This window comes from Nomascus leucogenys, chromosome 13 (assembly GCF_006542625.1).
Source record: "Nomascus leucogenys isolate Asia chromosome 13, Asia_NLE_v1, whole genome shotgun sequence".
In the NCBI taxonomy this organism is placed as follows: domain Eukaryota; kingdom Metazoa; phylum Chordata; class Mammalia; order Primates; family Hylobatidae; genus Nomascus; species Nomascus leucogenys.
In genome coordinates, this window is record NC_044393.1 from 254,524 (window position 1) to 278,457 (window position 23,934).

The window sequence follows — 23,934 nt, forward strand, 5'->3', positions numbered from 1 at the left end:
GAGACTCTGTCTCAATAAAAAAAAAAAAGAGGCTGTCTCTGAGCATTCACTGAGCAGCTGGGCTGCGGTGAAGAAACCAGCCCAGACAGAGGAAAGCACGTTCACGTGCGAGTGCACAGGGTCAGGGGAACGTGCGTCACAGGCAAGCAGCCTTCACCTGTCTTCCAACAGACGTGGACAATAGGTGAATGAAACTATATTTGATACGGGGCTTTCTACCAAAGAGCCCTCACCTGCACGGTCCTATCAACACAGAAGCCTCAACGGGATATTTCACTTAAACACATTTGAAAAAACAAGAGCTGGAAAGCTCTCACTGAAAACTGCCCTTGATTCCACAAAATACACCTTATTTTTCCTAGGCTATAAATTCAGGAAGAATAGGCTGGATGCGATGGCTGATGCCTGTAATCCCAGCTCTCTGGGAGATCAAGGAAGGAGGATCACTTGAGGACAGGAGCTTGAGACAAGCTTGGACAACAGAGCAAGATCCCGTCTCTACCAAAAATTAAAAATAGCTGGGCGTGGGGGTGGCACCTATACTCCCAGCTGTTTAGGAGGCTAAGCTGGGAGGATCGCCTGAGCCTGGGAGGTGGTGGTTGCAGTGAGCCAAGATCGTGCCACTGCACTCCAGCCTGGGTGACAGAGCAAGATGCTGTCTCAAAAAAAAAAAAAAAAAAAAAAAATCAGACTGGGCACAGTGGCTCATGCCTGTAATCCCAGCACTTTGGGAGGTCAAGGTGGGTGGATCACTTGAGGTGAGGAGTTCAAGACCAGCCTGGTCAACACAGTGAAACCCTGTCTCTACTAAAAATACAAAAATTAAGCAGGGGTGGTGGCAGGTACCTGTAGTCCCAGCTACTCAGAAGGCCGAGGCAAGAGGATTGCTTAAACTTGGGAGGCAGAGGTTGCAGTGAGCCAAGATGGTGCCATTGCACTCCAGCCTGGGTGACAAAGTGAGACTCCATCTCAAAAAATAAAAAAAAATAAAAAAAATAAAAGGCCGGGCACAGTGGCTCACGCCTGTAATCCCAGCACTTTGGGAGGCCGAGGCAGGCCGATCACAAGGTCAGGAGATCGAGACCATCCTGGATAACACAGTGAAACCCCGTCTCTACTAAAAATACAAAAAGAAATTAGCCAGGCGTGGTGGCAGGTGCCTGTAGTCCCAGCTACTCGGGAGGCTGAGGCAGGAGAATGGCGTGAACCCGGGAGGCGGAGCTTGCAGTGAGCCGAGATCACGCCACTGCAGTCCAGCCTGGGCGACAGAGCCAGACTCCATCTCAAAACAAAAAACCAAAAACAACAAAAAAGAAGCCACCTGCACAGATTAGCTTCAGAACAGCCCCCTGACTAGCACTTGTTCTGGACCCAGTTCAAGAGCAGCATCTACTACACACTTCCAGGGACAGGAGAAACAGTACTCCTTTTATGAATCCACAGTAAGAAAAATAAACAAACTATCCACAAAAGCTCCATCCTGGCAGGAATCCCTGGATGGAATCAGGTTCCCTGGTAGGCACACCGTCTGTCATTATCTGACCTGAGCTGATGGCACACGGTGCCTCGCAGGAGCAGGAGGCACAGCCTTGTCAGCAGCGGGAAAGAGTTCAATCAACGTGTGGCTCTGGTGCCTTCTCAGGAGAGAAAATGAGTAACATCCACAAAGGGTCTGCACATGCCAGGTGCCGGCTCAGCTCTTCACACAGACAATCTCCAGGGCCCCGGGACACAGGCTTTGAGCTACTATTGTTCTCACCCTGCAGATGAGGGAAGCCTGGACCACAGAGTGACTGCCCAACGCATCCAAGATCACACACTGGAAAAAGGCAGGAGTGAGGGCTCAACCCAAGCATCCCTTCCAGGATGGGAACTCGCCCACCACAGTCTCCCTCCCCCATGGGGGTCCAAGGGCAGAGGCAACCCAACCTGAGCAAAGGCCTGAAAAACGTCCCTGGTCCCTTATCCACTCTCACCAAAAGCCTGAGCTAGGAGCAGGAAAGCTGCTGAGAGGAGGGGCCCCAAGGAGGGAGGCTCACCTTTCCGAAGAACCCGCTTCTTTGCACGAATGTCCGTTTCCAGCTCTGCTGCTCTGATGTAAATCCTGACAGACTGTGGGAGATGACGGACAGCTTGGGCTACCACGGCCTTGGCTGTGTCCCCAGGCTGCAACCTGGCTGCTTCCAGCCAGACATCTTCACTCTGTGAGGCAAGAGATAAGACCAATAAGGCTCAGTGCAGGCTGGAAGCCACAACAGGGCGGCAGGCACAGATCTCCAGAGCAGATCCTCGGGCCCCAGATTTTACAAAAGCCAATCAGCTCAGCCTCTAACACACCTGCACCAGAAGTCGCCCCCTTATAACCACACGCGGGAACATGGCTACCATATGTCTGACTGAAGAAAACCTAATGGCTGGGCGCGGTGGCTCACGCCTGTAATCCCAACACTTAAGGAGGCCGAGGCGGGTGGATCACGAGGTCAGGAGTTTGAGACCAGCCTGGCCAACATGGCAAAACGCTGTCTCTACTAAAAATACAAAAATTAGCCCGGTGTGGTGGCGCATGCCTGTAATCCCAGGTACTCAGGAGGCTGAGGCAGGAGAATTGCTTGAACCCGGGAGGCGGAGGTTGCAGTGAGCTGAGATCACACCACTGTACTCCAGCCTGGGCGACAGGGCGTGACTCAAAAAAAAAAAAAAAAAACATAAAACACCACTTTGTGAAAAGAACATGATTTGCCTTCAGGACAACTCCACGGACAAAGCAAAGACTGCGCATCTGCTCGGGTTGTTCTTGTTTTTTTCTTTTTTGAGACAGAATCTCGCTCTGTCCCCCAGGCTGGAGCGCAGTGGCGCGATCTCAGCTCACTGCAACCTCCACCTACCGAATAGCTGAGATTATGGGCACCTGTCACGACGCCTGGCTAACTTCCGTATTTTTAGTAGAGACAGGGTTTTGCCATGTTGGCCAGGCTGGTCTCTAACTCCTGACCTCAAGTGATCCACCCGCCTCAGCCTCTCAAAATGCTGAGATTACAGGCGTGAGCCACCATGCCTGGCCACCATTAGGTGGGTGAAGAGCTGACCAACTGAGCTCTTTATAATGAAGCTTAGCCTGCCATTAAACCAGTGGTGGATTCAGGTGTGGTGGCGGGCACCTATAGTGCCAGCTACTCTGGAAGCTGAGACAGGACAATGGTGTGAACCCAGCAGGTGGAGCTTGCAGTGAGCCGAGATGGTGCCACTGCACGCCAGCCTGGGTGACAGAGCGAGACTCCGTCTCAAAAAAAAACAAAAAAACAAAAAACGGTGGTGGATTAGCCTTCACTCCATGTGCAAACAAGCAGGAAAAAGCCCTTGGCTGCTCTTCACATCCTCCCCCAGCCTGTCCTATCATCTATAGTTTCAATACTAAAAGACAGAGATTTGCTCTAACGAGTTTACTCCCGTAGGGGACCCAATCACGCAGCCTCCCAGGAAACGCCTCACAGCACGCCTCACCTTGGGGCACATCTCTGTCCCCTTCATGATAAGGTTCCGAGCTACTTGTAGCTTCCCAGTGACTTCTTCCAGGCGGGCTGACGCAATCCAGGCTGGCGGGTGATGAGGGTTCGTCTCCCGAACAGACTTGAGGAGCAGTCGCGCCTTCTTGATATCGCTACGAGAGGGAGAGTGCACGCGGCATCACGCCATACTGTCAGGGGTGCACCCGAGACCGGGGACGAAGGCACCCACTTCACAGTCACAATGTAAGAACTATCAGTCCTGATGTCCTGAGTTACACAAACCAACTCAAAACTTCAGTGCGCACTATTCCAAGCCTGTTTAGCCTCCCCGCAGACAAACGCTGAGAACCGAAGGTCCAGACAGGACATGTGGGACACAGCCGGCTGCTTTCCCGTCCAGCACAGGCAGGGACTTGCAGTATCATATGTAACACATTTAGTGTATGCAATGAATGGATACAGATACATTTCAAATGGAAAAAACAAACTACTCCACTTTATATTTCTTAGAACCACCATGTCACATTTTGACTGAATACTGTTCATATAAAATCCAAAATATCCTAGGCAACTAGAGTCTCCATCCCAGCCCAGCGATTCTGCAAAGCACTCACTTGATGTCTCCTCCGTGTGTCGGGATCATGGAATTTAAATCCGTCAGGTAGCCTTTGGGGTCAACGACGGTCTGTCCACTCACGGAGTCAGACACCTGTGAGACAGGCCAAGCTGAGAGTCAGCTGGACGTGACCAGGTGCAAAACAAAGTTCTCAGAGGGTCCCTGGAGCCCCTCCCACAATCCTGAGAGAGTAGTCAGAAGAAGAAAGAAAACAACCTTCATTTCACTCAGACAGCACCTTGTGATAATAACACTGTATGGAAAAAGACCTTATTATTTTTTTTTTTTTGAGACAGAGTCTCACTCTGTTGCCCAGGCTGGAGTGCAGTGGTGTGATCTCGGCTCACTGCAAGCTCCGCCTCCCAGGTTCACGCCATTCTCCTGCCTCAGCCTCCCAAGTAGCTGGGACTACAGGCACCTGCCACCACACCCGGCTAATTTTTTGTATTTTTAGTAGAGACGGGGTTTCACCGTGTTAGCCAGGATGGTCTCGATCTCCTGACCTCATGATCCGCCCGCCTCGGCCTCCCAAAGTGCTGGGATTACAAGCGTGAGCCAGTGCGCCTGGCCAAGATCTATATTTTTATTTATTTTTTTGAGACAGAGTCTCACTCTGTTACCTAAGCAGGAGTGCAGTGGCAATCATAGCTCAGTGCAGCCTCCAGCTCCTGGGCTCAAGGAATCCTCCTGCCTCAGCCTCCCAAGACTCTGTCTCTACAAAAAAACGTATAATTTTTGGCCAGGTGTGGAGGCTCACGCCTGTAATCCCAGCACTTTGGGAGACCAAGGTGGGTGGATCACAAGGTCAGGAGTTCGAGACCAGCCTGGCCAGGATGGTGAAACCCCATCTCTACTAAAAATACAAAAATTAGCCAGGCGTGGTGGCACGCCTGTAGTCCCAGCTACTCAGGAGGCTGAGACAGGAGAATCACATGAACCTGGGAGGCAGAGGCTGCAGTGGGCTGAGATCACGCCACTGCCCTCCAGCCTGGGTGACAGAGCAAGACCCCATCTCAAAAAAAAAAAACAAAAAAACAAAACATAAAATTTTTATTAAAAAATAAAGAATAGAAAGCAGGGTCTCTGACAAATATCTGTACAACTGTTTTCATAGCAGCATTATTCACAATAGTCAAAAGGTGAAAGTGGTCCAAGTGTCCATCAGCGAATAAACAGGTCAGCGAATGCAGTCCACACACACCAAAGAGTCAAGTCTCATCCTGCCTTAAACAGAGAACATGCTGGCCGGGGCGCCGGGGCTCATTCCTGTAATCCCAGCACTTTGGCAGGACGAGCCACGCGAATCACTGGAGGTCAGGAGTTCGAGACCAGCCTGGCCAACATGGTGAAATTCCCATCTCTACTAAAAATACAAAAAATCACATTTCTAATCCCAGCATCCTGGGAGGCTGGGGCGAGTGGATCACGAGCTCAGGACATCGAGACCATCCTAGCCAACGTGATGAAATCCCGTCTCTACTAAAAATACAAAAATTAGCCAGACGCGGTGGCACACGCCTATAGTTCCAGCTACTGAGGAGGCTGAGGCAGGAGAATCGCCTGAACCCGGGAGGCGGAGGTTGCAGTGAGCCAAGATCGTGCCACCGCACTCCAGCCCGGGCAACAGTGCCAGGCTCTGTCTCAAAAAAAAAAAAAAATTAGCTGGGCTTGGTGGTGCACACCCGTAGTCCCAGCTACTCGGGAGGCTGAGGTGGGAGAATGATTTGAACCCGGGAGGCGGAGGCTGCAGTGAGCCAAGACCATGCCATTGAACTCCAGCCTGGGTGACAGAGAGAGACTGTCTCAAAAAAAAAAAAAAAAAAAAAGAACATGCTGACACACGCTGCACCATGAGCTAAGTGAAATAAGCCCATCACAGTAAGGTAAACACCGTATGATTCCAGCCATATGAGATCCAGAGAGCAGTGACACTTACAGAAACAGAAAGAACGGTGGGTGCCAGGGGCTGGGGAGAAAGGGCACGGGGACTCAGTGTTTAACAGGTACAGAGTTTCAATTTGGGAAGATGAAAACAGTTCTGGAGATGAATGGTGATGAGGTTGTATAACAACATGAACATAATTATGTCAGTGAAGGTATGTACAGTCAAGAATGATTAAAATGGTAAATTCTGTGTTACATATATTTTACCACAAAAAAATTGCTGTGACAGTTTTATTTATTTATTGAGACAGTCTCACTCCATAACCCAGGCTGGTGTGCAGTGGCGCGATCATAGCCCATGGCAGCCTCAAACTCCCTGACTCAAGCAATCCTCCCACCTCAGCCTTCTGAATAGCTGGGACTACAGGCACCACCAGGCCCAGCTATTTCTTTTAGTTTTTGTAGAGACAGAGTCTCACCATCACCATGTTGCCCAGGCTGGTCTTGAACTATTGAGCTCAAGCAATCCTCCCGCCTTGGTCTCTCAAAGTGCTAGGAGTACAGGCATGAGTGTCTGGCCCAAAAAGTTTTACAATTTCTATGTAAACAAATTTCAGGCTGGGCATGGTAGTTCACACCTGTAATCTCATCACTTTGGGAGGCCAACGTGGACAGATCACTTGTGCCCAGGAGCTCCAGCCCAGCTTGGGCAACCTAGTGACACCCCACCTCAACAAAAAATACAAAAATTAGTTGGGTATGGTGGCACATGCCTGTAATCTCAGCTACTTGGTAGGCTGAGGTGGAAGGATCGGCTTAGCCCAGGGAGGTCAAGGCTGTATGTAGCGAGCCATGATTGTGCCACTTTTTGTTTTGGTTTTTTGTTTTTTGTTTTTGAGACAGTCTCACTCTGTTGCCCAGGCTGGAGTGCACTGGTGCAATCTCGGCTCACTGCAACCTCCAACACCCGGGGGGTTCAAGCGATTCTCCTGCCTTAGCCTCCCAAGTAGCTGGGATTACAGGCGCCCACCACCACACCTGGCCAATTTCTGTATTTTTAGTAGAGACGGGGTTTCACCATGTTGGCCAGGCCAAAAGTAGTATGTTCCTTCATGGTTTCTGATATGCGTATCAGAAAGAGTTCTGTACTTCACTGGTGTCTAGAGCACCTAGTCACCTACGCATTCCATGCAGGACCACAAGACAATTTACTGAGAGGCAGGAAGAAAACACATTTTTTAAAAAATTATTATTTTATATTTTAAAAAAAGGCCAGGTGCAGTGGCTCACACCTGTAATGCCAGCATTTTGGAAGGCCAAGACAGACAGATCACCTGAGGTCAGGAGTTCAAGACCAGCCTGGCCAACATGGTGAAACCCCATCTCTACAAAAAATACAAAAATTAGCCAGGTGTGGTGGTGGGCACCTGTAATCCCAGCTACTCAGGAGGCTGAGTTAGGAGAATCGCTTGAACCCGGGAGGTGGAGGTTGCAGTGAGCCAAGATCACGCCATTGCACTCCAGCCTCTGGGTGACAGAGCAAGACTCTGCCTCAAAATTTTAAAAATCTGCAGAATTATTCAGGCAAAAATCAAGCCAAAAAAAAAAAAAAAAAAAAAGGAGGAGGAGGAGAAGAAGGAGAAAAAGAAAACAAAACAAAATTAAAATGTCTAAAACTGTCTACAGGAAAATGCTGTGTGACAAACTCACCTGACTCAGCCTCATGTCCATCAGAGTGTTCCTTGCTTGGCCAATCTTCCTCATGTCCAGCTCACCGGTGCCAGGTGTCATCAATCCTGGTGTCATTCCACCTGGGTATGGAGTATTTAGTCCACCTGGATAGGGTGTGTTAAGACCTCCAAATTGCTGGAGGGGAAGAGAGGAAAGGCAAGAATAAAACAATGGTTTGCATTTCATGCCCAAGAAATTTACTCTCTGAAATACTTCCCCAGCGGCCTGACATATGCACAGCTGTGCAGACTCAGCCACAGCACAGCCATGACCTGCAGAAGCAATGAATCCAACACCACCCACCATTCCTGCCACCGATATAACAAGACTAAATGGGCCACATGTGCCCGTTTTTGGATGCTCACAGTTTGTCGGGGATCCACTGAGGTATGGTTCTCTCCGGTCTGTAAATGTTTGGCAAAGAAGCTGTCAGGAACAGGGGTCAGCTTCTCATAGCGTGGGTTCCGCTGGCGTTTGTTTCTGGCATCGCCAACCTCAGGGATGCTCAACCACTCTTCTTCCGTGACTTCCGCCAACTTCCTCTGGAAATGTCCAGACCCCAGAAACATTAATTTTCTGACAGAATTTCATGTGCCCAGGTAGGACCATGCCCTCCCTCACCTCTAGCCTCCAGATCGCCAAGCTTTAGAAGGGATTTTGATGCAGCAATTGTTTTTACTTTTATTTTGAGATGGGTCTCATTCTGTTGCCCAGGCTGGATTCAGTGGCACAATCACAGCTCACTGCAGCCTCAACCTCCCAGGCTCAAGTGATCCTCCCACTTCAGCTTCTCAAGTTGCTGGGACCACAAGCGTGGGCCACCATGCCTGGCTAAGTTTTTATTTTTTGTAAAGACAGGTTCTCCCCAAGGCTGGTCTCAAACTCCTGGGCTCAAGTGATTCTCCCACCTCAGCCTCCCAAAGTGCTGAGATGGCAGGTGTGAGCCACTGTACCCAGCCCCAAAAATAGTTTTCTACTACACTTAGAAAAATCAAATTATTGGATCTGCTCAACTTCACTAAAATGTAAACTATTCTCTCAAAGCCCAGGGGACAGAGTTTAGAAAATCTTACATATAAATGGGGCCAGACGTGGTGGCTCACGCCTGTAATCCCAGCCGTTTGGGAGGCTGAGGTGGGCAGATCACTAGAGGTCAGGAGTTCGAGACCAGCCTGGCACACATGGCGAAACTCTGTCTCTACTAAAAATATAAAAATTAGCTGGGTATGGTGGCAGGCGCCTGTAATCCCAGCTACTTAGGAGGCTGAGGCACGAGAATTGCTTGAACCTAGAGGGTGAAGGTTGCAGTGAGCTGAGACCACGCCACTGCACTCTAGCCAGGGCAACAGAGTCAGACTGCCTCAAAAAAAAAAAAAAAAAAGAAAGAAAATCTTAGATATAAATGGAGTCAAAATTACAAAGAAAATAAGTTCATTTATCCTACCTTTTACGGTAGGGGTTTTTTTTTTACACACATGTAATTAAACATACTGAAGCAAGCACTTTCTTCTTCTAAGCAATGACCCTCTAAATTAAAAACGTAAAGTCTCATCAATTCCACGTAAGAGCAGTCTGAGTCTCTGCGGGTTACGGTAAGAGCGTTAGAAACCGCACCCCATTCACCACTTCATCGGCTCACCTTGAGGTCTGAGAACTGCTGTTGGATTTTGGGGCGTTCCATACGATATTTCTCTATTTCTTCTTTCTCCCTTTGCTCCCTAGGAAATAAAACATGCACACATCAGAAACACTGCATGTCTGTTCTGAAGCAAATTTATTATCCATCTCAATTAAATCACCAAAAAGAACAATTCCATACTCTTAGCAGCTAAATCAAATACACACACACACACACACACACACACATATATATATATATTTTTTTTTTTTGAGATGGAGTCTTGCTCTGTCGCCCAGGCTAGAGTGCAGTGGTGCGACCTCAGCTCACTGCAACCTCCACCTCCTGGGTTTAAGTGATTCTCCTGCCTCGGCCTCCCAAGTAGCTGGGATTACAGATGCCCACCACCACTCCCAGCTAATTTTTGTGTTTTTAGTAGAGACGGGATTTCACCATCCTGGCCAGGCTGTTCTTGAACTCCTAACCTTGGCCTGATCCACCCACCTTGGCCTCCCAAAGTGCTGGGATTACAGGTGTGAGCCACCATGCCCAGCCCAAATCAAATATATTTTAAGGTAATTATGAATACATTCTTAGCTGGGCATGGTAGCACACACCTGTAATCACAGCTACAGGTGATTGGGAGGCTGAGGCAGAAGAATCATTTGAACCCAGGAGGCAGAGGGTGCAGTGAGCTGAGATCGCACCACTGCACTCCAGCCTGGGCAACAGAGAGAGACTCTGTCTCTAAATAAATAACTATAAATACATTCATAAGTCTAATAATTCAATTATCCACCAAATAAAAACATGCAGAAATTCATTAAAATAAAAAAAAAAGATATTACTTTGATCTAAATACCTCCATTTGCACATGAGTATATTTACTGCTTGAAAATTCACAAAATCCCAAAGGTAGGGCCATCCTATAAACACCTAAGAAGGCCAGGTGTAGTGGCTCACGCCTGTAATCCCAACGCTTTGGGAGGCCGAGGTGGGCAGATCACCTGGGGTCAGGAGTTCAAGCCTGGCCAATGTGGTATTGGCCAACGTAGTATTGGCCCGTCTATACTAAAAATATGAAAATTAGCCAGGCATGGTGGCGCGTGCCTGTTACCTCAGCTACTCAGGAGGCTGAGGTAGGAGAACTGCTTGAACCCAGGAGGCAGAAGTTGCAGGGGGCCAAGATCATGCCATTGCACTCCAGCCTGGGTGACAAGAGTGAAACTTCGTCTCAAAAAAATAAAAATAAAAATTAGCTGGGCATGGTGGTGGGCACCTGCAATCCCCAGCTACCTGGGAGATTGAGGCAGGAGAATGATTTGAATCCAGGAGGTGGAGGTTGCAGTGAGCCAATCTAGCCTGGGTGACAGAGCGAGACCTTGTCGCAAAAAAAAAAAAAAAAAAAAAAAAAAAAAAAAAAAAAAAAAAAAAAAAACCACCTAAAAGGAAAAACAGTAGCTATCCTGATTACTACCAAACACTCTACTGAACTCATCCCTCCTTTCCCTCCTTGCTTCCTTCTCTTCCAAGTAAATAGTTCACCTCTAACAACCAACTCAGCTCAGCGGCACAGCTCTATGTGCCAGAACAGTTTGCATCACCCATGTAATTGTACTTCAGTGTTGAGACTACGTGTGAGGATACGGTATTCACAGTACTGTTCTTCCTACTTGTTTGTATGATGACAGTTTTCAGAATAAAAAGTTTTAATACACTACTTTTTTTTTTTTTTTTGAGACAGAGTCTCACTCTGTCACCAGGCTGGAGTACAGTGGCGCGATCTCAGCTCACTGCAACCTCCGCCTCCTGGGTTCAAGTGATTCTCGTGCCTCAGCCTCCCGAGTAGCTGGGATTACAGGCGCACGCACCACCACACCCAGCTGATTTTTGTATTGTTAGTAGAGACGGGGTTTCACCATGTTGGCCAGGATGGTCTCGATCTCCTGACCTCATGATCTGCCTGCCTCAGCCTCCCAAAGTGCTGGGATTATAGGTGTGAGCCACTGTGCCCGGCCAAGTACACTACTTTTTAAAAACATTTAATTTAATGACTTTCTACATGGGTCCACATCACCTGCTATTTTTTGTTTTGTTTTTGTTTTAGAGAGAGGGTCTTGCTCTGTTGCCCAGGCTGGAACACAGTGGTATAATCATAGCTCACTGTAGCCTCAAACTCCTAGGCTCAAGCGATCCTCCTGCCTCAGCCTTGGGAATGTAGCTGGAACTACAGGCATGTGCCACTGGCTAATTTTAACTTTCTTTTTCTAGAGACAGGGTTTCACTATGTTGCCCAGGCTGGTCTCGAACTCCTAGACTCAAGTGATCCTCCCGTCTTGGCCTCCCAAGGTACTAGGATACACATGTAAGCCACTGCACCCAGCCTGATATTTTTTAAAATGCATTAACCCTGGAGGTTCCAATCAATCTTTAAAATGTAGGGCTGAGTGTAGTGACTCATGCCTGTAAACCTAGCACTTTGGGAGGCCAAGGTTAGGGGAGGCAGGTGGATCACTTGAGGCCAGGAGTTCAAGACCAGCCTTGGCAACGCAGACAAAAATTATCTGGGTGTGAGCCGGGCGCGGTGGCTCAAGCCTGTAATCCCAGCACTTTGGGAGGCCAAGGCAGGCAGATCACGAGGTCAGGAGTTCAAGACCAGCCTGGCTAACACTGGTGAAACCCCGTCTCTACTAAAAATACCTGTCTTGACAAAAATCAGCCGGGCGTGGTGGTGCACGCCTGTAATCCCAGCTACTTGGGAGGCTGAGGCAGGAGAATCACTTGAACCCTGGAGGCGGAGGTTGCAGTAAGCCGAGATCGTGCCATTGCACTCCAGTCTAGGCAATAGAGTGGGACTCCATCTCAAAAAAAAAAAAAAAAAAAGAAGAAAAAAGAAAAATTAGCTGGGTGTGGTAGCACATGCTTGTAATCCTAGCTACCTGGAAGGCTAAAGCAGGAGAATTGCTTGAGCCAGGAATTCAAGGTTGCACGGAGTTATAATCAAGCCACTGTACTCCACCCTGGGTGACAGAGTAAGATCCTGTATCCAAAAAAAAAAAAAAAAAGTAAAATGCAATGCCATTCACATTTAATTACCATAGGTATAAATTTATGCACAATGATTTAATAACAAGCTTCTAAAAAGATTTCCAGGCCAGGCACATTGGCTTATGTCCATAATCTCAGCACTCTAGGAGGCCAAAGGATATGGTTTGCATCTGTGTCCCCATCAAATCTCATGCTGAATTATAATTCCCAATGTTTGAGGTGGGGCCTGGTGGGAGGTCACTGAGTCATGAGGGCAGATCCCCGACGGCCTGGTGCTGTCCTCGAGACAGCAAGTTTACGTCAAGCAAGATCTAGTTGTTTAAAGCGTGTGGCAAGACTTGGCACGGTGGCTCATGCCTGTAATTCCAACACTTTGGGAGGCTGAGGTGGGCGGATCACTTGGGGTCAGGATTTCAAGACTGGCCTGGCCAACATGGTAAAACCCTGTCTCTACTAAAAACACAAAAATTAGCCAGGTGTGGTGGCACGTGCCTATAATCCCAGCTACTTGGGAGGCTGAGGCCGGAGAATCACTTGGGCCCGGGAGACTCAAAAAAATAAATAAAATTCCAGAAGAACTATATTTTACTATTCTAAAATTTTCTTCAAAAAATAAAATATTCTACATACATCAAAGAAAGTTATGATTACATGTATAAAAAGCAACAGAGCTGGCCGCAGTGGCTCACATCTGTAATCCCAGCACTTTGGGAGGCCGAGGTGGGTGGAGCACAACGCCAGGAGTTTGAGACCATCCTGGCCAACATGGTGAAACCCCGTCTCTACTAAAAATACAAAAATTAGCCAGGCGTGGTGGCACATGCCTGTAATCCCAGCTACTTGGGAGGCTGAGGCAGGAGAATTGCTTGAACCCAGGAGGCAGAGGTTGCAGTGAGCCGAGATAAAAAAAGCAACAGAAAGAAGAAATGAGTCAAAACGTTAACTGTTACTTTCTAGACTTACGAATAAATGTTATGCTTTTACCCATACTTACTCTTATTTTCCTAATATTCTATAATGAGAACTTCTTATTTTTTTCCTTTTTGAGACAGTCTCTGTGGCCCAGGCTGGAGTGCAGTAGCGCACTCTTGGCTCACGGGAGCGAGCCACCACACCTGGCTTCCATTCGTCCATTTTTGCTTTTGGTTGCCTGTGCTTGTGGGGTATTCCTCAAGAAATCTTTGCCTAGTCCAATGTCTTGTAGAGTTTCTCCAATGTTTTCTTCTAGTAGTCTCATAGTTTGAGGTCTTAAAGTCTTTTGATTTTTGTATGTGGCGAGAGAGGGGTCTAGTTTCATTCTTCTGCATATGGATATCCAGTTTTTCCAGCACCATTTATTGAAGAGATTGTCTTTTCCCTAAATATTCCTGGTACCTTTGTCAAGAATGAGTTCACTGTAGATGTATCTATTTGTTTCTGGCTCCATTCTGTTCCATTGGTCTATGTGTCTGTTTTTCTGCCAGTACTATGCTGTTTTTGTTACTACAGCTCTGTAGTATAATTTGAAGTCAAGTATTCCTCCAGTTTTGTTCCTTTTGCTCAGGATAGCTTTGGCTATTCTGGGTCTTTTTTGGCTCCAGGTACATTTTAGAATTATTATTATTATTATTATTATTTTTGAGACGGAGTCTCACTCTGTTGCCCAGGCCGGAGTGCAATGGCACGATCTCAGCTCACTGCAACCTCTGCCTTCCAGGTTCAAGTGATTCTCCTGCCTCAGCCTCCGAAGTAGCTGAGATTACAGGCACCCGCCACGATGCCCAACTAATTTTTGTATTTTTAGTAGAGATGGGGTTTGGCCAGGCTGGTCTCAAACTGCTGATCTCAAGTGATCCACCTGCCTCGGCCTCCCAAAGTGATGGGATTACAGGCATGAGCCACTGCACCTGGCTATTTTTTCACTGTCTGTTAATAATGTCCCCAGTATTTTGATATGGATTGCACTGAATCTGTAAATTACTTTGGGTAGTATGGATATTTTATTTCATTTTAAGATGGAGTCTCACTCTGTTACCCAGGCTGGAGTGCAGTGGTGCAATCTCAGCTCACTGCAACCTCGACCTCCTGGGTTCAAGCGATTCTCCTGCCTCAGCCTCCCAACTAGCTGGGACTACAGGCATGCACCATCACGCCCGGCTAATTTTTGTTTTTTGTTTTTTTTTTTTTTTTGAGACAGTCTTGCCCCATCACTCAGGCTGGAGTGCAGGGGCACAATCTCAGCTCACTACAACCTTTGCCTCCTGGGTTCAAGCAATTCTCTTGCCTCAGCCTCCTGAGTAGCTGGGATTACAGACGTGTGCCACTACACCCAGCTAATTTTTGTATTTTTAGTAAAGACAGGGTTTCACCATGTTGGTCAGCCTGGTCTCAAACTCCTGACCTCAAGTGATCCACCCACCTCACTTTCCCAAGGTGCTGGGATTACAGGCATGAGTCACAGCGCCTGGCAACTTTTGTATTTTTTTAGTAGAGACAGGGTTTCACCAGGTTGGCCAGGCTGACCTCCAGTCATCCACCTGCCTTGGCCTCCCAAAGTTCTGGGATTACAGGTGTGAGCCACCGCACCTGGCCATTTTTGTATTCTTAATAGTGACGGGGTTTCTCTATGTTGGCCAGGCTGGTCTCAAACTCCTGAACTCAGGTGATCCACCCACCCTCAGCCTCCCAAAGTGCTGGGATTACAGGTGTGAGCCACCGCACCTGGGGGCATAGCCTGCAACTTTAATGAATTTGTCAGCTCCAATAGTGTTTTGGTAGAGTCTTTAGGGTTTTCTAAATATAAGATCATATCATCTGCAAACAAGGATAATTTAACTTCTTCTTTTCCAATCTGGATGCCCTTTATTTATTTCTCTGGTCCGACTGCTCTAGCTAGGACTTCCAGTACTACGTTGAATCACAGTGGTGTAAGTGGGCATCCTTGCTGTGTTCCACATCTTAGAGAAAAGGCTTTCAGTTTTTCCCCATTCAGCATGATACAACCTGTGGGCCTACTGTATGTGGCTTTTTCTTTGTGACACAGTCTCGTTGTGTTGCCCAGGCTGGAGTGCAGCGGCACAATCTCGGCTCACTGCAACCTCCACCTCCCTAGTAGCTCAAATTATAGGCCTGAGCCACCACACCCAGCTAATCTTTGGATTTTTAGTAGAGACAGGGTTTTACCATGTTGGTCAGGATGCTCTCAAACTCCTGACCTCAAATGATCTGCCTGCCTGGGCCTCCCAAAGGGCTGTGATTACAGGTGTGAACCACCCCACCCAGCTGTATATAGCTTTTATTGTGTTATGTTCTTTTTTTTTTGTTTTTTTTTTGAGACAGAGTCTCGCTCTGTTGCCCAGGCTGAAGTGTGGTGGTGTGATCTCGGCTCACTGCAACCTCTGCCTCCTGGGATCAAGTAATCCTCCCATCTCAGCCTCCTGAGTAGCTAGGACTACAGGTGTGTGCCACAAAGCCTGGCTCATTTTTTTTTTTTTTTTTTTGAGACGGAGTCTCACTCTGTCGCCCAGGCTGGAGTGCAGTGGTGCAATCTCGGCTCACTGCAAGCTCCGCCTCCCGGATTCACGCCATTCTCCTGCCTCAGCCTCTCCGAGTAACTGGGATGATTACAGGCGCCCGCCACCACGCCCGGCTAATTTTTTTTGTATTTTTAGTAGAGACGGGGTCTCACCGTGGTCTCGATCTCCTGACCTTGTGATTCGCCCGCCTCAGCCTCCCAAAGTGCTGGGACTACAAGCGTGAGCCACCGCGCCCGGCCATTTTTGTATTTTTTTTGTAAAGAAAGGGTATTACCCTCTTGCCTAGGCTGGTCTCAAACTCCTGAGATCAAGCAGTCCTCCCGCCTCAGCCTCCCAAAGTGCTGGGATTACAGATGTGAGCCACCATGCCCAGCCTGAGGTATGTTTCTTCTTTTTTTTTTTTTTTTTTTGAGGCAGAGTCTCGCTCTGTCGCCCAGGCTGGAGTGCAGTGGCGCAATCTCAGCTCACTGCAAGCTCCGCCCCCCGGGTTCACGCCATTCTCCTGCCTCAGCCTCCCGAGTAGCTGGGACTACAGGCACCTGCCACCGCGCCTGGCTAATTTTTTGTATTTTTAGTAGAGACGGGGTTTCACCGTGTTAGCCAGGATGGTCTCGATCTCCTGACCTCTTGATCCACCCGCCTCTGCCTCCCAAAGTGCTGGGATTACAGGCATGAGTCACCGCACCCAGCCAAGGTATGTTTCTTCTATACCCAGTTTTTTGAGAGTTTTTATCATCAAGGAATGTTGAATTTTATCAAGCGCATTTTCAGAATCAATTAAAATGATCAGGCCGGGCACAGAGGCTCAGGCCAGGCACAGTGGCTCACGCCTGTAATCCCAGCACTTTGGGAGGCTGAGGCAGGCAGATCACGGGGTCAGGAAATCAAGACCATCCTGGCTAACACAGTGAAATCCCATCTCTACTAAAAATACAAATACAAAAAATTAGCTGGGCGTGGTGGCAGGCAACTGTAGTCCCAGCTACTCAGGAGGCTAAGGCAGTAGAATCACTTGAACTTGGGAGGTGGAGGTTGCAGTGAGCTGAAATTGCGCCACTGCACTCCAGCCTGGGCAACACAGCGAGACTCCGTCTCAAGAAAAAAAAAAATGATCGTATGGTTTTTGTCCTTCGTTCTGTTGATTTGATGTATTAACACTGATTAATTTGCATATGTTGAAACACCCTTGCACTTGTATCCCTGGAGAAAATGCCACTTGGTCATGATGAACGATCTTTTTTTTTTTTTGAGATGGAGTCTTGCTCTGGTCTCCCAGGCTAGAGTGCAATGTCGTGACCTCGGCTCACTGCAACCTCCACCTCCCCAGTTCAAGCGATTCTCTTGCCTCAGCCTCCCAAGTAGCTGGGATTACAGGCGTACACCACCCACCAGGCCCGGCTAAATTTTGTATTTTTAGTAGAGACTGGGTTTCACTAGGTTGGCCAGACTGGTCTGGCCATCTGATCCTGACCTCAGATGACCCATGATCCGCCCACCTCGGCCTCCAAAAGTGCTAGAATTACAGGCGTGAGCCACTGTGCTTGGCCGATGAACCATCTTTCTAATGTGTTGTTGAATATGGTTTGCTAGTATTCTGCTGATTTCTGCATCAGTGTTCATCAGGGATACTGACCTAACATTTTCATTTTTCAGTGTGTCTTTGTCTGGTTTTGGCATCAAGGTAACACTGGTTCTGTAGAATAAGTTTGGAAGTATTCCCTCCTCTATTTTTCAGAATAGTTTGAGTAGAATTAATATTAGTTCTTCCTCAAATATTTGGTAAAATTCAGCAATGAAGCAATCAGATCCTGAGATTTTCTCTGCTAGGACACTTTCTGTTACAGCTTTGATCTCATTACTTTTTATTGGTCTGTTCAGGTTTGGGATTTCTTCATGGTTCCATCTTGGTAGCTTGTATGTGCCGTTTGACATCTTTAATTCATTTGCAAATTACTCAACATATCATAATCAAGTCAGTAGGCCCTTTTCAAAGATGGTAACCCTGATGTATCGTAAAAGTAATCCACAAAATTCTGCTGATTTCTGGAAAAACTTAAGAGTTCTTAAGCTCTCCACTGCAGCCCCCAGGCCCTAAGGCTGTTCTGTAACAGCCCAGTGCTTATCCAGGCATGGCTACGACAGACCAAGACCCTCGGGTGGCCTAAGAGCTAAGCAGACACGCATACACTATTGCAACTTTTCTCCAAATATAAAACAATTCAAAACAAACTTTTTTTTTTTTTTTTTTTTTTGGAGACAGGGTCTCACTATGTCAACCAGGCTGGAATGCAGTGACATGATCATGGCTCACTGCAGTTTCTACCTCCTGGGCACCTCAGCCACCCAAGGAGCTGGGACTACAGGTGTGCACCATCTGGCTAATTTTTAAATTATCTGTAGAGATGAGGTCTCGCTATGTTGCCCACACTGGTCTCAAACCCCTGGGCTCTAGCTATCGTCCTACCTCGGCCTCTCAAAGTGCTAGGATTACACACGTGAGCCACTGCACCTGGCCTCAGAAACTTTTTTTTAAGTTGGATAAATATTGTGAAAGGCAACAATGTCTTTTACCGTCTTTCTTTTCTTCTTTCATCCATCCTTTTATCCAGGGCTGCATAAATAGCATCTGCTTCCTCATCATCTTTCTCATAGGGTCCACTTGAGAAGAGGCTCCCAGCATAGCCATTAAACTGAGAAGCAAACAAGATGTGTAGAGGTCAGCTTTTCCTCCAACACCATTCCTACCACCAGAAACGGAGAAGAGCTCAACTTGTGAAATACTTGCTAAATCATTTTCTTCAGCCAAAGAAGCCAAATCGAGGGACAGTCTACAATACAACTGGTGACTACTCTTCAAGCATCAAGGGCATGAAAGACAGAGGAGCCCTCCAATTGGAAGGGACCAAGGAGACATGACGAAATGCAATGGGGGATCCTGGACTGAGCCTAAGCCAGAAAGCGGGCGTTCATGGAAAAACATGAAATGCAAATACGACTGACAGATTAGTTAATAGTACTGTGTCAATGTTAACTCTTTCGTTTCAATAACTGCACTAAGGTCATATAACATGGGGAGACGCTTGGTGAAAGATATGCAGAAAGTTTTTTTTTTTTTGGCACTATTTTTGCAAGTTCCTGCAAATTTAAAATTATTTCAAAACTAATTTTTTTTTTTTTTTTTTTTTTGAGAGAGTCTCGCACTCTCCCCAAGGCTGGAGTGCAGTGGCGCAATCTCGGCTCATGGCAACCTCTGCCTCCTGGGTTCACAGCATTCTCCTGCCTCAGCCTCCCGAGTAGCTGAGACTACAGGTTCACGCCACCACGCCCAGCTAACTTTTGTGTAGTTTCAGTAGAGACGGGGTTTCACCATGTTAGCCAGGATGGTCTTGATATCCTGAACTCATGATACGCCCGCCTCAGCCTCCCAAAGTGCAGGGATTATAGGTGTGAGCCATCGCGCCTGGCCTCAAAGCTAAAATTTTTTTTTTTTTTTTTGGAGACGGAGTCTCGCTCTGTTGCCCAGGCTGGAGTGCAGTGGCGCGATCTCGGATCACTGCAAGCTCCGCCTCCTGGGTTCACGCCATTCTCCTGCCTCAGCCTCTCTGAGTAGCTGGGACTACAGGCGCCCACCACCACGCCCGGCTAATTTTTTTATATTTTTTTTTTTAGTAGAGACAGGGTTTCACCGTGGTCTTGATATCCTGAACTCATGATCCGCCCGCCTCGGCCTCCCAAAGTGCTGGGATTACAAGCGTGAGCCACCGCGCCCAGCCGCTAAAATTATTTTTAAAAATTTTCCTCAGAGGAAAAATGTCATCTGTTAGAGGACAGTTAATCGATGTTCAGTCAGCTGAAGTTTTTCTTTAGATGCCTTTTTAGAGGGCAAGCACTAAAGCTAAAAAAAGCAAACACTATCACCAATTCCACTTTAAGTTTTTATCATTAAAGACTGGCAGCCGGGCGCGGTGGCTCATGCCTGTAATCCCAGCACTTTGGGAGGCCGAAGCGGGTGGATAACCTGAAGTCAGGAGTTCGAGACCAGCCTGACCAACATGGAGAAACCCCGTCTCTACTAAAAATACAAAATTAGCCGGGCATGGTGGCGCATGCCTGTAATCCCAGTTACTCAGGAGGCTGAGGCAGAAGAATCGCTTGAACCCGGGAGGCAGAGGTCACAGTGAGCTGAGATCGCACCACTGCACTCCAGCCTGGCCAACAAGAGCGAAACTCTGTCTCAAAAAAAAAAAAAAAAAAAAAAAAGACTGACCAATAGGAAATGCCAAGGCAGTGGTCCTAACATCTGCAAGAACATCTCTTCTGAGGGACAAAAAGTGCACATTTCTCCATGTTTTTCCTGCTCCCTCTCACTCTCAGTAAAGATGTTCCATGAACAGCTAAAATTTAAATGCATGAGCCACTCCAAGCCATTCATTACAGACACCAGCACATACTGGTTAGGTCAGCTGCTTCCAGAGACTGGCTGGAGGAGCCACAAAAGCCGGACACATCTCACCTCATCGTAATTGGTGTCATTTAGATCCTCGTCGTCATCATCAGCAGCCTGGTTTTTCTTCATCTGGTCCCCAACGGTTCTCTTGCCTGGGGGTGCATGGCGATCATCCACAGGGTCATTTGCATCACGGGCGGGCCCAATGTCTGACCGCGTGGTGAAGCCAGTGGCGCTGCAGGAGACCCCCAAGACACCCGGTATCTGAATGACTCTGTTCCTGTGCTCTTCTCCACCCCTGGGTATCACTAACTAACACCTCTTTTTCTAACACCTCTGGGAAACCTCCAAAGATCCTGGTGACAAGGAATTGCAGTCTCAAACACTTCCGATCTTCTCTGCTTACCTGAAGGTTTCGGCCTACCCGGATGATGTTAACAAGGCAATCTCTCTCCACCCTAAGGCTTCGATCATCTCCCCCTCCACATCCAACCAGGCCCTTAAACCCAACTTGGCCCACACTGAGCTCTTCTGTGCCCACCTTACAGCTGCTCTGGGGTGTTTCAGCTGATAACAGCTGTCCCAGATGCCATGGAACCATGATGTAATCTTTGCCTCCCTCTCCCACTTTCCCCATCCTGTCTGTCCCCAAGTACTAATGAATCCACCTTCAAAATCCCTCCTTCCCAGACTATGACTCCCATCACAGCTGGAAACCAAGTTAGCTCTCCCTGCCTTTAGCCTTCCTCTACTTCAACCCATGCTCTGCCAGATGATTCTTCCCAAAACAGCTCCGACTAAAAAATTCTGGGCCGGGCGCGGTGGCTCACGCCTGTAATCCCAACACTTTGGGAGGCCGAGGCGGGCGGATCACCAGGTCAGGAGATCGAGACCATCCTGGCTAACACGGTGAAACCTCGTCTCCACTAAAAATACAAAAAATTAGCCAGGCGAGGTGGCGGGCACCTGTAGTCCCAGCTACGCGGGAGGCTGAGGCAGGAGAATGGCGTGAACCCCGGGGGGCGGAGCCTGCAGTGAGCCGAGATCGCGCCACTGCACTCCAGCCTGGGTGAAAGAGCGAGACTCCGTCTCAAAAAAAAAATACAAAAATTAGCCGGGCGTGGTAGCGGGCGCCTATAATCCCAGCTACTCAGGAGGTTGAGGCAGAGAATTGCTTGAACCCGGGGGAAGGAGATTGCAGTGAGCTGAGATTGCGCCACTGCACTCCAGCTTGGGCGACAGAGCAAGACTTCGTCTCAAAAATAATAAAATAATAATTCTGAAGGATCATGATCTTTCTAACGTCTCCAGGAGCTCTAGCCTGACGCTCAAGGCCCCTCCAATCTCCTGAGCTCTATTCTATTCGCTGCACATTCCACTCACACTGGACTCCCTCCTGTTCCCTGGGCTTCCTCCTTGCCTCACTTTTTTTGAACTCCCACACACAGAATGTCAGTTTCTCTTCTATCGTTACTGTTTCTACAGCCCTAAGTCCAGCTCTCTTACTAAACTTGGCTCCAATGCTACTCTCCATTAAGCATTGGGTTCTAAATCTGGTCCTCTTTACGTACTTATTTATGCTAATACCAAACCCTCCTTAGTGAGCTTCGGGTCCTCTGAAGATGCTGTCAATATCGGAGCCTTGTGTGTGCCCCACAGATTCTAATATAATACCACTACCAAGAAAAACCCAGTAGTGTTCCTCATCAAATGAATAGCCAAAGAGGATAATAACGACTGCTCACTTATCCAACAGCGTATGGTGGTCATCTGCGTTGCAGGCATAGAGGACCCAGGCACGCTTAAGGCGGGGCGGGGCGGGGGGGGGGCGGTGTCAGCCCGACCTGGGGAAGGTGGTCGCGTGTTTCCACTACACATCAGATTCCTCTACTCCTCACTGCAGACTGCATACAGCACTACCCATCTTACAGACCAAAACACTGGGCTGAGAGTCAATATGTCACATCTAGGCGACAAGCAGGGTGCACACACAGGTATGTCATGACCCCAAAGCCCGTTGCTTCCTGCAGGGATTAAGCCGATCCACCAAGCGTCTTTTAGACTGCGCGGCCAGAGACCCCCGCCCCCAAACACGCGCACTGCGCTCCCATAGCCGGGTCCCCGCCCCTCGCGCGCCGCCCCAGGCCTCACCCCCGGCCCAGCCCCGGCACGTAGCCGAGCGGCGCAGGCATCCCCAGGAACGGTTTCTTCTTCTTGTTCATGGCGGCGGCGACGACCAAGGCTAGGAAGGAAAGGAATGAGGCAGCGGAAGAGGAGAAGACGCAGAGACTCTAGGCTTCGACGTCCAAGGCACTCCGTAGCAAGGTGTCGCCGTCGTCGCGTCACCCGCGCCCCGGAAGCACAGCGCTCAGTCCGCACACGCCCCGCCCACTTTTGATTCCCTGGGCGGAAGCCCCGACATGCTGGTTCGACGACTTCCGGCTGCGGCTAGGGGGCGGGGACGTGGCAGGCGCGTGCGCGGGAGCGCCTCCTCGTGGCGAGGCGGAAGGAGCCAGGCCGAGCTTGCACTGGGACCGTAACTGGCCCCGGGGGGCCAAAAACAGCCTGGGGCATTGCTACTTCCCGTGTGCTCTGATGCATTCCCGAGGAGACCTGTCTGTGAGAGTAGGACCCATGGTCCCCTCCCTCTGAACCAGCCCGGCTGCCCGTCCTCGCCCCAGGTGTGCCCTGATCACTTCCGAGCAGAGCTGTACCCTGTCCAGTTGTGTAGAGCTTGTGTGTACTGGTTATGGGCACACCTGTCTGTGTGCGTCCTGTGCGCACACTGCTGCCCTACGCTTTTAGCACTCATATTCTTGAACCCCCATTCAGGCATCTGTCCCTCCAGTGGGACTAGAGACCCCACCCACGTCTGCCAACATGCCTTGGACATTCTGGTGAGGGCCACATCCTCAGCTCCTGGAGAGCTAGTTGATGAAATAAATAACCGTAGTTGAGCTGTCGGGAACACGTCAGTACATGAACATGGCTGTCAAGCATGTGGGTGAATTCTGTGTGTGTGATTAGTGGGGTGTGTGCACAGAGGTCACGTGTGCTTATGTTTCGGGTGCACGTGCATGACCGTACTCTGTGCATGCATTTCTACATGTCTGTGTGCATCTCTGGTCCTTCTGCTGTAAGACATCCTCCAGAGCCCCTACATACACCCAGGGAGAGCACCCAGGCTCCTGGGCAGAGCAAGCCGAATAGCTGGTTGCCAGCCTGGCCTGCTGCTGCACCAGGCAACCACAGTTCCCTAGTCCAGCCCCATCCCAGCACTTCTCACTGGAGTCCTGGAGCAAACACACTGCTCCGGCCTGCTACAGCCTCCTTGAGTTCCTCTCGGCCCCATCTCCAGGCAAACCCCTTTCAGTTACAGAGCACTGTACCGCCCCCTCTCCCCCGGGCACTGAGCCAGGTTCCGGGGCTGCAGAGGGAAAGGAGAACCACCCTGATGTTCACAGTGGGGTGGGCGGTAAGAAGAGCCAAGCTGGTTTCTCCGGGGAAGCGGGTGCCTATTTGAGGGCGAGTAAAGAGGTAGGAGACCGAGGGAAGTGTGTGGGAGGGGT

General features: G+C 48.8%; 1 protein-coding gene across 1 annotated transcript in view; it reads right to left on the minus strand.

The window, feature by feature from the left end:
- Nucleotides 1–22,769, minus strand: part of PRPF6 (pre-mRNA processing factor 6) — a 49,436-nt gene extending 26,667 nt beyond the window's left edge. The window contains exons 1-9 of the mRNA XM_003280170.4: nt 22,517–22,769; nt 20,432–20,600; nt 18,490–18,608; nt 9,377–9,455; nt 8,103–8,279; nt 7,717–7,872; nt 4,121–4,215; nt 3,502–3,658; nt 2,040–2,202 (exon numbers count right to left, since the gene is read on the minus strand). Coding sequence (XP_003280218.1) covers nt 2,040–2,202; nt 3,502–3,658; nt 4,121–4,215; nt 7,717–7,872; nt 8,103–8,279; nt 9,377–9,455; nt 18,490–18,608; nt 20,432–20,600; nt 22,517–22,587 — 1,186 coding nt within the window. The 5' untranslated portion in view covers nt 22,588–22,769. The remainder of the gene's footprint in view (nt 1–2,039; nt 2,203–3,501; nt 3,659–4,120; nt 4,216–7,716; nt 7,873–8,102; nt 8,280–9,376; nt 9,456–18,489; nt 18,609–20,431; nt 20,601–22,516) is intronic.
- Between the last annotated feature and the right edge of the window lie 1,165 nt (nt 22,770–23,934).